Source organism: Neopelma chrysocephalum, unplaced genomic scaffold, assembly GCF_003984885.1.
Source record: "Neopelma chrysocephalum unplaced genomic scaffold, ASM398488v2 Primary Assembly neopelma1_23, whole genome shotgun sequence".
Taxonomy (NCBI): Eukaryota; Metazoa; Chordata; class Aves; order Passeriformes; family Pipridae; genus Neopelma; species Neopelma chrysocephalum.
In genome coordinates this window covers 6,929,371-6,943,591 of record NW_020897691.1, presented here as the reverse complement: position 1 = coordinate 6,943,591, position 14,221 = coordinate 6,929,371, and the positions used below count along the sequence as shown (strand labels likewise).

Here is a 14,221-nt window from a genome sequence, read left to right as displayed (position 1 = left end):
GATCTCCAAAATACTGAAATGAAAAACTAAATACCAGTGCTTTTTTCCCCAGAGAAATACAGCCATCTAAACACTAAATCAGTTAAAAACTGAGTGCTACCAATGCATGCTTTTCATAGCATCATGCATAGGTGATACCAAAGAGAAGGAATTTTGTCCAGGTTCTTACACTACATTTCACCATGTTGGTACATGCTTTGGGCCACTGGTCCTTGACGAGGTCAATATCTTTGCTTAAAGAAAGAATTAAAACAAAAATAACAAGAAAAACCTCACCAACACAAAATCACACTCTCAAAACAGTTCTTTAATCATGAGAACACAAGAGGGAGATTTCATAACCAAAAAAAGAAAAGGCTAATGTATTTTTCTATATTACAATACTATTACTTTAAAATATTATTTTCTTGACATACTAAAAAAGCTGGCAGCATCAGGCTATAACTTAATACGTAAATGCACCTGGACAACTAATTTGAGCCTATTAAAAAATAAAAAGGAAGCTGACCAACTAGCAGAGACACTGACCAAACATTAGATGCACACGTAACACCACTAGAATAATACATTTGTGGTCACTGTTCATACAGTTATTTTCTTAGGCCAGGACACACATATATCAACAAGAAAATAAGTACACACCAGCTATAATGCACATATTGCAGTGGTTGGGCATACATTACTTTTATACATCACATCACTGCTTCCTGCTAATTCCTGATTCAGTACTAGATGACATGCAAAGAAACAAAATTGCAACCTTTTGACTCCGTTCAGTGGGAAATATTAGAACAGTATTTTACTAATATTTTAGACATAACAAATAAATGTACATTAAATATAATGTTTAAATTCAATTATCTAAATACCTTTGCTACTCCAAAAGCTCAGAAGTTAAGGTGATGTACATTTACTTAAAAATTTGTTAAAACATTCCTTGCAGCAATAACCACAATTCATTAATGGTAAATTGAATAAACTGAGGGTGGAGTGGATGATTTTTCAGGCTGATTAATCCCCGAAGTGCAACAACTTTTTCTTTCAGGATACAGTAAACTCTCAATGCCTCAGAAAGCCTACATCTGCTTACAAACCTTGCTATTACCACTCACTTTTCTTTTCCTGCTCAACTCACCCACCCCATTAAGACTACTCTGTAGACTGAATTTGAGATATATCAAAGATGTAACATTAATTTCCAGTTTTGAGAACTAGACTCAAATTGTTTCAGGAAGCAACTAGTTACACATTTGCAGCTGCTCTGACTGATGCAGGGAAAGAATGAGGTGATTCAAATTCAAAGCAGGATTCAAACATTTTTATAGCATTTCTATACATCTAGGACAAGACACAATCATATTCCACAAGAAATTTAAGAGTAGTCAATGAGTTTAGAAAGCTGTAATTATACACAGATGTATATTACTGGATAATTTCATTACCATTACTTATATCTTCCAGACCTTCTAGTTTGGGTATATTTTTTTGCATTGAATACTATATTCCTTACAAGCATTGCTAAGCAATTAGCATTTTGTCAATTGTTATTTCATTTGGCACCAAAACCAATTTTAAACTGTTCCAAGTCCCTAGATATTCCTTCTATATTAAAAAAACACTTAAAACCAGCGCTGTTTTTCCTATCTCTGTCTTACAATACTTTTTTTTATCTTTTAATTATAGTTTCAAGTATCACGGATTTGACATTTAACTGCTACGTAGTAGATCTCATTATAGCACAGATTTCAATCCTACACTGGCTTCCTATCAACAAGAGAACAACTTATCAACATGAAACATCTTTAGATATATTAAGATATCACACAGACCTTATAAGCGGCAAATCAACAGAGATCTCTGCAAAGCTCCTGTGGTTGGAAACATCTTAAGTGTCTCTTCAATAGCAGACATTCCTCTCACAGACAACCCAGATGCTGAACATTTGGGCACAGGAGATGGCTGGGAGGTACGTGCTACCTGGACAGGTGGACACTCAGAATAATTGATAAATGTGTCTTCATGGGACAAAACACACACTAAGGCTTAATATCTGTTTCAGGACTTGTTTTTAAGATATTGGCCAAGGGCAACTGCAGACAGATTTACTTCTACCGGTGATTTTCTAAGAGCAAAGTGAATAGTGGCAGCATCTTCAAAGAGCATCATTTGAGCCAGCTGGCCTAATACTAGGCTGCATTCAGCAGTACAGATCAGTCAAATCAGTAGATGATTTTGAAATGGTGCTCTTGCTGCAAGATGACATTCCTCCCAGTACTTCATTTACTTCTGTTCTGATCATGTACTTGGGACCAGACACACAGAAGCACTCTGATGTTGCGTAGAGCAGCACTTGGCACTGCAACAGTTTAATGCCTGCTACAATTCAGACCCCTAAACCAAGCATGAAGGTTCCTACAAAACTTAGCTATCTAAGAAAAGGACTCAAAGCTGAGCAGTCAGACAGCTGACCAAGCCACTGACACAGAAAAGTCCAGACTTCTTTACTACTGCTTAGTATCTCCCTCTGTACTTAATATATGCCCTTTTCCCCCACCCCAATTCAGTTTACAATCTTTTAATTACCTATCACATTAGCTAAGCAGGCTCTGAAGAACCAGTTCCTTCTAACTCGAGAGAACCTTCAGCACAGTCCAGCGTGTTGTCACTTGCTTTCTCATTCAACATTCGCTCAATGCCTTCCAGGAGATCTTCAGAAACACAACTCCAAGTCTCTCTTGCTGCAGTAAATGAATTCAGCTTTCCTAAGTGCCAGGTAAGCACTGTAGCAATTTAATGTAATTACATTATGGGGCAGCTGCTTCTTCCCTTGTCAGCAAAAACGTTTTGTACAAAACTGAGATAAAGTATCCTCTGAAAATGCCTGGAATGCCATATCTTACAGAAAAGACAAGCAGGAAATGTCCCATAAACAAATGCTGACTTCCTTTAACTGCCAACTTGCTTGGCATTACTAAAGCAGACATTTCTAAGCACACCAAGAAGTGAAGCATAAATAAATAAAAAAAAAACCTGAAAATTCGTATACTTTGCAATATTTGATTACCACTGTTAAGCATAATGTCTGAAATGATTACACCAAAGATGATTTCATTTTCATTCTTACTTCTTTACCCAGCGTACGTAAATTGCTCTCAGGTATATTCCTTTCATCTGTGAGTATTCAAAACAAAAACAGAAGCTTCCAGCAGGGGGAAACAGCTACACACCCCTCCCACGCATACAAGAAGGCAATTTTAAATTCTCAAAAAAACTGGGGAAAAGTAATCAAGATTATACTTTGATGGCTCCATATATAGGAAATGTGTTTAGATATACTCTCAGTGAATACACTCGAAACATTTTGAAAATGCCATCTACTATAAGCTGTAGTCTCCAGAAAAACTTAAATTACTTAGTACCCAACCTTCTCTGTAATTTTACCTTTACTTAGGGCAAAGTACATATTTTGGAGTTTTCATGCACTAAAACAACTATAAAATGTGACATTTTCTAAACCTAGAATGGATTAAACAAAAATAATGCTTTATCTGAAGTTTCTGAAAAACAAGTATACATATTCTCTGAGGAAGATCTGATCCAGCTTTGCAGCAGCAGATTTATTTATACAGCAATTGGGATCAACTGGAAGTTCTGGTTCAACTTACTTTCTGGGCACAATGAACATATTCGACTGAGAAGAGCCAAGGAGCAACAGAAACCCCGGTGTAGGGTTGGTAGGGCTATTCAAGCAGTAAGCTTTCAAGTATAGGTAAGCTGTCAAATATGAAGATTTGCATATAAACATATGAAAATTAAATAAATGAAAATTTGAAGATAACCTAAAAGTAACAACATGACTTACCGCCCAAAGACCCATATTGGTACAATATATACTGCATTAATTGATTAGCCTGCAAATGCTATACAGTTTTAGACTGTATTTCAGTATTTCACAAAAAATAGTATTTTTTCTGTAAGGACTTGTCATCATATACGTGATCCTAAAGGCATTAAAAAAACCCAAAACCATAAAACTCTTACAGCTTTGTGAGAATTCAAGTATCCATCTACAAGTGACCTCTAATAAACCATGTTCCTTTTGCCTAGAAATCTCATCCATTCTAGTAATGTGTCAAAACTAAGTGGACAACCTTATGATCTACCAAAAAAAGCTTGCCTTACAAAATTGGCAACGTAGTGTACCACTAGAAAGAGGAAACAAAAACCCACAAACCCCAAAAACTGCAACACCCTCTTCTTTTTCTTCAGCTGTACGATGAAAAAACACTGTTAGAGCTGAAGCGATTGTCAGACCGACAGTCAAGATGACGCAATAACACGCACCTCCGCTCAGATGAAGTAAGAAAACATCTTCCTGCCACGGGCTACTTCTACCTGCCTTCCATGCTGAAAGAAGCCCTCCCAACCAAAGATCTCCACAGAGGCTACCACAGACAGGAGGACTGGCATCTGCTATGAAGTGCCTAAGCACCAGAAAGAAAAAAAAAAAATCTCACTCTGACTTGACTGTCACCTCTCCACTGAAAGAGCAGAAGTGAGGGGAAGGTCTCATATACCAGAAAGAATATGAATATAAGGGAAACACTGCAGAGGAGACATTAAAAGGCTTTACTGTTTTTTCTAAGACCACTCAGTCCTCATGATTCATGAAGTTGTGTAAATGTACAAGGGTGGATGGCAAGAGAGGGTTTAAAAAAAAAAAAAAAAAAGGAGTAGGAGAAACACTTAAGGGTACTGGGACTGATAGAAGGGTAAAATCTCAAGTGCACCAATAGCTGTGAAAGCAAGGAATCAGCATCACTAAGTATGGCAGTAGGGAGTCACAAACAGTGTCCAGTATTTCCTGTTAAATTTATCATGTCTCGAAAAAAACTCACTTGTCTGCACTACCTGCCACAGACTATGAAAATAAAAAATCACAAAACATTTGCTATGGTTCTTTAAATTCAAGATAGCATCTAAGTCTATTATCACTCAATTTTAGTTCCCAAAAGGAAAGGCTGATGGTGACAAAATAAGATATTTCTTTCAATAGTTAACTCATGGTTTTTTTAAATAAGGTTGAAAACAGCCTTTTATTCCAAAGTTATTGTCAGTGCAGGCACATAGTTCCACAATTTATACAGTAAGTGCACACTCAGCAGCTATGTTGTTTACGTTGCTCTTTTAGTTGTGCTAGATTGGGAAAAAAATCCAAGAATACATTAATCATAAATCATCATCAATCAAAAGGAGCTGAGTGATCTGATCTGTTATACGTATGCTCGCAAAAAAAAAAAAAAACAAACTTCAACAGCTAAAACAAAGAGTCAGTTAACAAGTTGCAAATAGCAAAGCTTTGTTAAAAGCATCTTATTGGCATATTCACCTCCAAGGATTATTTTGTCATCATGTCTCGTGGGTTAAAAAGTGTTTTGAGGTACATACATAGGCAGCAGCAATAATTTTAGCATGGCTATCCCATAGCTACTGTTTTTCTCATACTTAAAAAAAGTAAAATATTATTTGCAAGCATTATATTCTTTTTGTTGATCTGTTTCTGGAATGGGCAAAAGTAGAAAAAGTGGCAGCAGCTCCCAAAAACACAGGGCATGGCTTGATACACAAACAGTATCTGCCCACTGTGCTTCTTTCAAAGTCCACAGCTCTTGTTTGAGAATTACTATGCATATTATTCATTTGCTCGCCTGAGTGCTTTCCAAGATGTGAAATCTGAACATTTAAGTAGCTTAATACAAGTACAGAGGCCCCAATTCAGATCCAAGAGGTACAGTGGCCATGTTAGTCATTCAAAAAATTAATGAGATTAGATTAAACCCATTTAACAATCCCAGTTGATTCTACTTAAAGCAGATGAAAGATCCCATAAAACAACTAGTCCAGCAACGGGAAGAAACCAGAAGGACAATATAATCTCTAACTGCAACCACGCTTTGCAAAGTAAGCATGTAGCTGGTGTTGCTTACCCTGACAAGTCGGTTGCTGCTGAAAGGGGCTGTTCTCACTTCACCATGTCTCCATCCTGAGCTGCTGGATTGTCCCTACTTCTCCCCTTATAGACACTGGTGTGGCAGATGAGGTGATCCAATTCATTCGGCTGACTTGACAGCGAGCTGGGGAGGGGTATGGATGTATAGATACTTCATTTCACTGGACTTTTTTTAAACCATAAGACCAACCACTAAATTATGTGAGGCATTTGATGCAAGAGAAGCAGCCAGGGTAGCAGGGAAAAAAGTGCTGAAAGGGATGTTCCCATTACAAGTAGAGGATTATGAGTTTAGTTACAACATTAAACCACCCATCACTCAAAACCACTACAAATTTTTCTGCTTGAAAGAAGGCAATTACTCCAACAAATGCTCAGGCATGATTTAATGCCACCTCTTGTTAATTCTACAATATCAGTAGTGTCTGATGAATTAGCCTGCATTTCAAAGTCCTATACCTAATCCTCTTTGAGTTTAACTCATCACTGCTTGCTCTTAGCTCTCTAAAGAAGAAAAGAAAAAAAAAAGCTTTTGCACAAGAAGAAAGGGGAAAGCAGAGAAAGCAAAGCTTTGTTTTAATATATACGTACACGAGAAAAATCTGATTTTCTGGAATTCCAGGAAACTGAAGTTAAAGAATTGAAAGAAAAGTGAAGGATTGAATAAATAAGCAGAACTCAACATGCATCCAAAAACCTAAGTACACTGAAGTATTCCACTAACCCAGGTACTTGCAAGTCTTCATCTATATACTTCTGAAGGAAGTAGTAGTCAAATCCCTCACCTGCAATACAAGAACCAGATGCAGCAGAAAGGAAGAATGGAAGCAAAAAAATTCCCATGACTTTTACATACATCTTGAAATACAGAGAGCAGAAAGGGAAAACAATTGGAACTAAGCCCTTTTCAGCTTAAATTTGTTTTACAAATATTTAAACCTGCAAATATAACTGAGATCAAAAGGATATCAGAAATGAAATTATATCTAAAGGCAAAAGTGCTGTGCCAGTCACGCCCACAGCTTGCTAGTAAAGGGAAAAGGTGACTTTTATACTAAAACAATATAGAAATAGGATCCAGGAAAACTATCTTGGATTAAGGAATGAGAAAGAAAAAAGAAAGATAAAAACAAGATGCAGTTAACAGGTTGAATGTTTTGCTGGATGAGATCTATAGGGTTACAATGCAACAGGTTACACCACATTCTCAGCCACAATAGAAGGTTACTGCTGGCATATAAGGAAACTGAAGCTAGGTTGAGATGAGGGAATTAAAATTGCTGTGTCTTGGGATCTTTTCTGTAGAATGAAAAAGCATTGCTTTGGTCTCTAAGAAAGCAACGGGAAAACAAAAAGCAAGTTAAAAAAAAAGTTAAGATTTTTAAAGGAAAAAAAGGTTAATCTTCAGATTCACAAACCAAGGCACTGAAAAGCAAGGAAATCATTTCCTTCTAACTCTTTAAAGGTGGAGATGGAGTAAGTCCCAGGAGCCTGAAAAATTACTTAGTAACTCCTCTAATTAAATAACCCTAAGAGACGGCTTGCACTTGACAGATGACTTCTGCCTTCAATAATTCTCTGCATATTTTCCCTTCCATCCAAAGATTAGGATTTATGATCAGGTCTCTGCAGCTCTGGGTACATGACATAGTACACAGAGTATCACTTTCCAGTATCAGTGTTTAACTGCAGATTCTTACTAAAAAAAAAAAAGAAAAATATTGTTCACAGCTAATGTAAAGTTTTAGTCCAGTCCAAAAATTCTGACAGTAAGTGATATCTATTAATGCATTCAAACACTAAAGGCTCCATACTACAAAATTCACACAGTTGATTGCCAATAACATCTTCCATTTTTGCCAGAGCTAGACAGCATCATTCATCTGCAGTACTCTGGACTACTAAATCAAAATTCAATCCCATAATGAAATGAATGCCTATCACAAACCAGGCAAGAAGTGTGAAAGGCATCAGCAGGAAGAAATACTAATCATGACAGAGATAATGGACATCTACACTTCCTTCAAATTTTTTCTGCCAAACATAAGTACTAAGATTTGTACCTGAAGCAGGAAATGCAGATCTTCGTATCTTTGCTCAACACAGAACACAACTGTATAACATTATGCCTTTGAAAGACACTATTCTGCAATAAGACACCAACTGGAAAAGAAAAAGTTGCTTTTTTGTCTACTAAGGTTAACACCCAAACTGATGCTATTACAGGAAACCAATGTCAGAGTACTCTATTAGTAAAATTTCAACCACACACAGACCTGGAGCTTCAAGGCAGGCAATTAGGCATTTTGTCTTGCTGCTATACATTCTGCTCCTAGCACACAGCACTGCTTTTCCTCTTATCTGGGCTGCATCAGTTTGTCTGTACTCTCTGAAAAAGTACAGAGTCCTTCTCGTTGGGAATCTGTTCGTTCAGTCCTGAGCAAAGGCAGATATGTAAGGTGCAGAGGAGAGCAGCAATTTTAGGCAGGTAAATTTTATACCAAGTGTAGAAATGGAGCCCTTTAGATACGATTTAGGTCTGTGTGCAAAACATTGAATATTCCCACTGTGTATCAGATACATCTATCAGACCTGGGAGCACATAAAGCTAACAACACATAAACTTAATTCATAGGAAAATGAGTTTCTCAGGATGGAGGGAAAAGAGTTTAGAAAAGACTGGGCAATTTACTAAAGCATCCCAGGAATCCCGCACACTTGCAAGCAGCAAGCTGGAAGGCGATTTTGCACTATATAGGGAGGCACACTGGAGCTTATCTCCTTCTAAAGAGAGATGGAAAACCTGCTCCTGGATGTTAAGATCTAATAAGAAGATGAGGGCTAAAGTCTGCTCGAGTTATGGCCTGCTCATCTGCAGTCTCTCAGAGGAGAGGTCACCAACTGTGCACCCTTTGTGGAGATTGCACACAGCCTCCACAGAGTTCTTACAGAAACTGACTTAAGCCAGAATGAGAGGCTGATCCAAGCATGGCGGCTGAACTAGGTGCAGTGCAGAAAGCTTTTGTGCTGCTCCCAAACCTACCAAAATAAGGAAAAGTGTTGGAATTTAAAAATTCGAAAGGCTACAACAGGGAAAAGTGACTCCAACCCAGATTCCACTTTAAGGCTAACTCATAAAACTATTAGAAATTTCTCAAAGTCAAAATCTAAACCTTTCTGCAGAATTTGATGAGCTACCATATTCTAGAATCCATTAGCTCAAACAAGGTTTTTTACTACTAACTTGGAAGTGGAATGTTAGCCTTAATGTCAAAAAATGCCAAAAGATGAGGTAAAAGCCATTATCTGGTTTGAAAGTCATGAATGGCATATGACAGACAAGGGCAAAACATCACTCCTACTATCTCCTGTTCCCACAATACATACTACCCCACTATTTTTAACAGTGAGCTCTCCACCTCCTCTCACTAGATACACCCACACATTTACCAACATTTAAATCTTAAGTCATCCCACAATAAGTGAGGAAAAAAAGGATTCGAGGAGAAAGACTTCTTACATTCATGTGTGTGCATGCATATATACATATAAATGCACAAACAAAAATATATACACACATGCATACACACAGAGGGAAGTACCCTTTCACATTAGCAGCCAGAAGTGAATTCAAATCACAGACTTACTCTGCAGTAGAAAAATGGGGGGAGGCACAGGATGGGAGACCAAGTACTTTCAAAAGTGCAATGAAATCCCAACAAGTAATTTAAACTACCACTAGATGACAGAAAGAAATAACTGGTCTCTGGCAAGTGAGAGAAGAGTTGAAATAATAATAACAAAATTAAGAGGTACATTACAAAAACAAAACCAACCAACCAAACAAACAAAAACCCCCAAAACAAAAACAAAAACAAAAAAAACACCACAAACAAAAAATGACCAAAACTAAGGAGAAGCAACAAGATTTCACAAAAACTAAGGAAAAAAATAGTAATAACTGTCTTGAAGCCAAGCCACAGCAGCATTCTCAAATTTATCTGGTAGAATAAATACATTGTCACGTGGATTAGAGAAGTCCTTAAAGATGAGAGAGTAGGGAGTATATCATGCTCTGAAAGGACAATCAATGTCTATTCAACAGAAGGCAGCTCCAAATCACAAATTAGCTCCAGTAAGAATACTGTTATCAGTTCTGCTTGTAGTGACCAGCGGTCTTCATATTGAAAAAGTTGACTGCACTGCTGCAAACATTTTAACCACTCTACGTGAGCATACTAAATAACATATTCATATACTGGTGGTCAGTCAAGCAAGATATAGTAGGATAATGCAGTAAGTGCCTAACACTACAAATAATTTAAAAAAGTAAAATAGCACCACTCTCATGACCATGTTATATTACATTAATAGAATATTACTTCTTATTTTTCATCATTTTTTGTTTCATTTTCTTTAACAGTCAAAGTAGTAGCAGAACTGACAAAGAAATAGCTGATGTGGTGGGAAAAGAGTGAGGATGGTTTTAGTATTGACTATAGTACAAAATACAATCTCAGACAGTGATATTTTCTTGCCTTGCATCAGTCTGAAAACATAGGTTTTATTTATGCCCTCACACACACTGCAGATGTGGTCCTCCAATTTTCACAGCAGTAACACCACTTCACATCTGAAATCTGACTCACCCACTCTTTTCCAATTGCTATCCAACTAGAACGTCATCTCTACAGGATACCAACCTTCCTTCTAGCTAAAAAAGTGATCGCTGACTTTAAAATCAGTCTCACACTTCATTATGAAGTGCCCTGGGTTGACTATTTCTCAAGGATATCATCACACACAAAAAATTTTCAACACTAGACTGTGCAATTGGAGTGCTGTGGCTGTATTTTCCACTTTTACTGATTGCAGAGACTGTTTAACCTCTCTTTTATACAGAACCTCATGTTATGTGTAACTTTAAGCAGGTTCATCCTTCACAAACACAAAAAAACAACTGTCCAGTCACAATAGTTCAGACAGCAGGGAATGAAGGAAAGCAGTAGACAGCTGCCTCAGTGGCTTTTTAAACTAGTCCCTTTATTGTTGTTCTTTCGAATCACCTGTAATTCTTCATCACAGTGATGCATTAGAAATGTCAACTTTCATCAGTCAGTCCTTTCACTTCAAGGCCAACTGATAATATTTGAGAGCAACAGCCTATAGCCAAGGACATGCAGGATCTTAAGCCTGAAAGATCCTCTAAAGCAAAACAAACAAACAAAATCACAACCCAACCCCAAATGAAAACAACTTTTATGGATATTTCTTAAGTCTTAGAACAGTTTGTTTTACCTAAAAGATTTGGAGAATAAGAAACAAGTTGTTCATCAGACTTGGAGGAATTCAAATTACATAAGGTCTCAGATACTGTCCTATCTTCCTAATGACTTGTTTTGAATAGCGTGGATAAATAAAGTGGGTATAGTCAACTGGTTTCAATTTTTAGACCAGTCACACTATGCAAAAATTAGAGCCACCAGGTTTTAAAAAACTCACACACTGTTCTAATGTATTATTGCATTTTGCTTGCATTTTGGAAGGCACCAAAATATTGAGCTCCAGCGCACAAGTGAAACTTAGCTTCAGCGAGACAGTACTTAGCACAGCCATACTTCTCACTTGCACGTCTAATTAATAATTCAAAAGCTATTTCTAGACTAATGATTAAATATGATCTGTCAAAATTCCTTAAATTCTGACTCAGTCAGATTAACAGTTGAACTGCAGCCTAAATGCACCTTTACCATAATTTTTAAGACTTCAGTAAGACTACCATAGACCACAGAACTACGCAAGCAGCAGCATTCATAAGCTAAGACCATGAGAAATTAGGCTTTGTAATCTTAACCCCCAAGGAGCTACAAATATTTAAATTCACAATACAGCCTTTCCTTCAAGGAAGTAATAATCTGATCTGCCCTTATCTACTACATTGTCAAGTTTCAAACAACTTGCTGAAGATGAAATATTGAAGTCTATTCTGAATTCAACAACAGATTCAAAAGCTGGACAAGGAAGAAGAATAAGGAAGGAAAGAATGGGATAGTACATCAAAAGAGTTTTCTGGGTCAGGAAGAAGGCTTAGGAAAAAAAAAAAGGCACAACAGTATCACATATACGCAAAAAACCCACAAAAACGTAGAGAAAATGAAGAAAAACCTCAGAACCACCAAGTGTTTCTTTGACATTTAATTCTCACCACTGGATACATATTTTTCAGATAACAGCAACTTTAAAAGGTTTATTATTAAAAACATAGTCTTCTTGAAAGCTCATTTATTTTTCCCTTGCAGGAAAACACAGATAAAGACAGAGACATAGGTTAGGTTACCTGCTCTTAAAGTGTGCTGTTCTGTTGATAGATATTATTCACATGTTGAGATTAAAATTGAAAAAAGAAGTGCTTAAGGAAAGTCCTGAAAGATAAAACCCCCTAAATTCACACAAGCACTAAAAGAAACATTCACAAATGATTTAAAAGGGGAAAGGATGGGGAGACACGTGTTAACTTCTCCAGCCATGCACTCACACTCCTTTCCTCTAAAAGGATTCATCATTCCTTAAAACCAGAGTTGAATTCTCTGATGCTCAAACTGATCAGGTGCCACTGAATCAAGCTGCAACACAAACAGGAGCAAGTTACAGCAGTTTGTTTCTTACATGGCTTCTGAAAGCCACCAACTCTATTTCCTCAACCTAACATCAAAACCTGTTCTGATCCAAAAAGCTGTCCCTTTCACCGAACACTTTTAACTGTTGGTATTTTAAAAAAGGAGTTGCTGAAAAATCTATATATTACAATTTCACATGGTCATACTTGGTTCTAAAACAGTGTTAAACACTGCTTACATATTTTCTGCTACTGTTTCGAAGCCACACACAGCAACCATCAATTGTACAGTCTCTTATGCTTGTGACCCCTTTATCATCAGCAGTTCAGACAAAACACTTAAAACCCCACTATCAGCTACATATATCCAGTGCCAATCATTTGTTGCAATGTGACATATTTATAAATAATGCTGAGATTACACAGAGGTAGTACCTAAACTTTCTTATACACAGAGAAATGCCCCTGATTAAAGAAAGAGTTTCCCTTCATAGGCACATGAATATAATAAATTCGTTGGAACACTTGTCACACAAATCTGTGTTTATTCTTGTATCAGCTGCTTTTACTACCAAAGGAATTTTCTTTTCTGGCTGGAGTGGGTGAAAACAACTGGCCCATTGCTAAAAATGAGATAGTTGAAGTGTAATAAGTAGTAGTAATAATTGCAATAATATAGTAAGCGGTAATAATTGTAATATGTAGTCATAAGCAGGAACTCGTAATTTTAAATTCACATTTAAGTAGGTAAAAAACAATAGTATATTGAATATTTCTTAAAATCCATGACCTACAATGGGGATATAGGTTGTCTTAAGAAACACCTTTATAAGTAAATGGTTTTTTAATCATTAGTCTAAATGTGCTTCACATACAGTAATAGGATCATCTTATTAAATGCATGACTACAAATGACAACTTGGAGAATAATCTTGCTTCATTGCTTGGTTAAAGTAAGCCTGAAATAGTGCACACAGACAGGTTTATTGATTATTTTTGGACACAGGAAGATCTTGCATTTATGAAATCAACGTACTTGAGGCAAAGATAAACTTAAGAGAAACTCATACACTGAAGTTTACATTTCACTTTAATGGAAGATATTGATTCTGTCTGAAGCATCAGTTTATTCCACTGACTACAAGCTACTGCTGCCAACATCACCGAAGAGAAATAAGGCAATTCAATTTTTAGAGTTTCAAATATTCTTTTGCACTGCTTTTCAGAAGTATTTTAATTAATAGTAAAATTGTATTTATGGAATAATGAAATACCCTTGACACCACTGCAAGTAAAAAAGCAGAGTAGGCTTTCTAAATCTAGGATACACAGTCTTAAAACAATTATTCAAGACTTGTCTACTGAATTTAGTATTTGGAAGTAGTTCACTGGCAACCACACTAAGCCTTGTGAATAGCAAGCAACACTTTGTATTTCTTACTGTCCCGGATGAACCTACGTCTGTATCTTCTCATATTCAACTTGGAAATGTTTAAGTACCACATTTTTCATATCCTGTTTAATTTATATTTTTTAGCCCAGTTTTCCTACATGGTAATAGATTTTTACTATGATCTTGCATTCTGCTAGGTGTC

The 14,221-nt window shown here is 36.6% G+C and overlaps 1 protein-coding gene across 1 annotated transcript in view; it reads right to left on the bottom strand.

Annotated features, from left to right (window-relative positions):
* GALNT2 (polypeptide N-acetylgalactosaminyltransferase 2) overlaps positions 1 to 3,685 on the bottom strand; it is a 48,357-nt gene extending 44,672 nt beyond the window's left edge. The window contains exons 1-2 of the mRNA XM_027683410.1: positions 3,666 to 3,685; positions 175 to 233 (exon numbers count right to left, since the gene is read on the bottom strand). Coding sequence (XP_027539211.1) covers positions 175 to 233; positions 3,666 to 3,685 — 79 coding nt within the window. The remainder of the gene's footprint in view (positions 1 to 174; positions 234 to 3,665) is intronic.
* Positions 3,686 to 14,221: the final 10,536 nt, after the last annotated feature.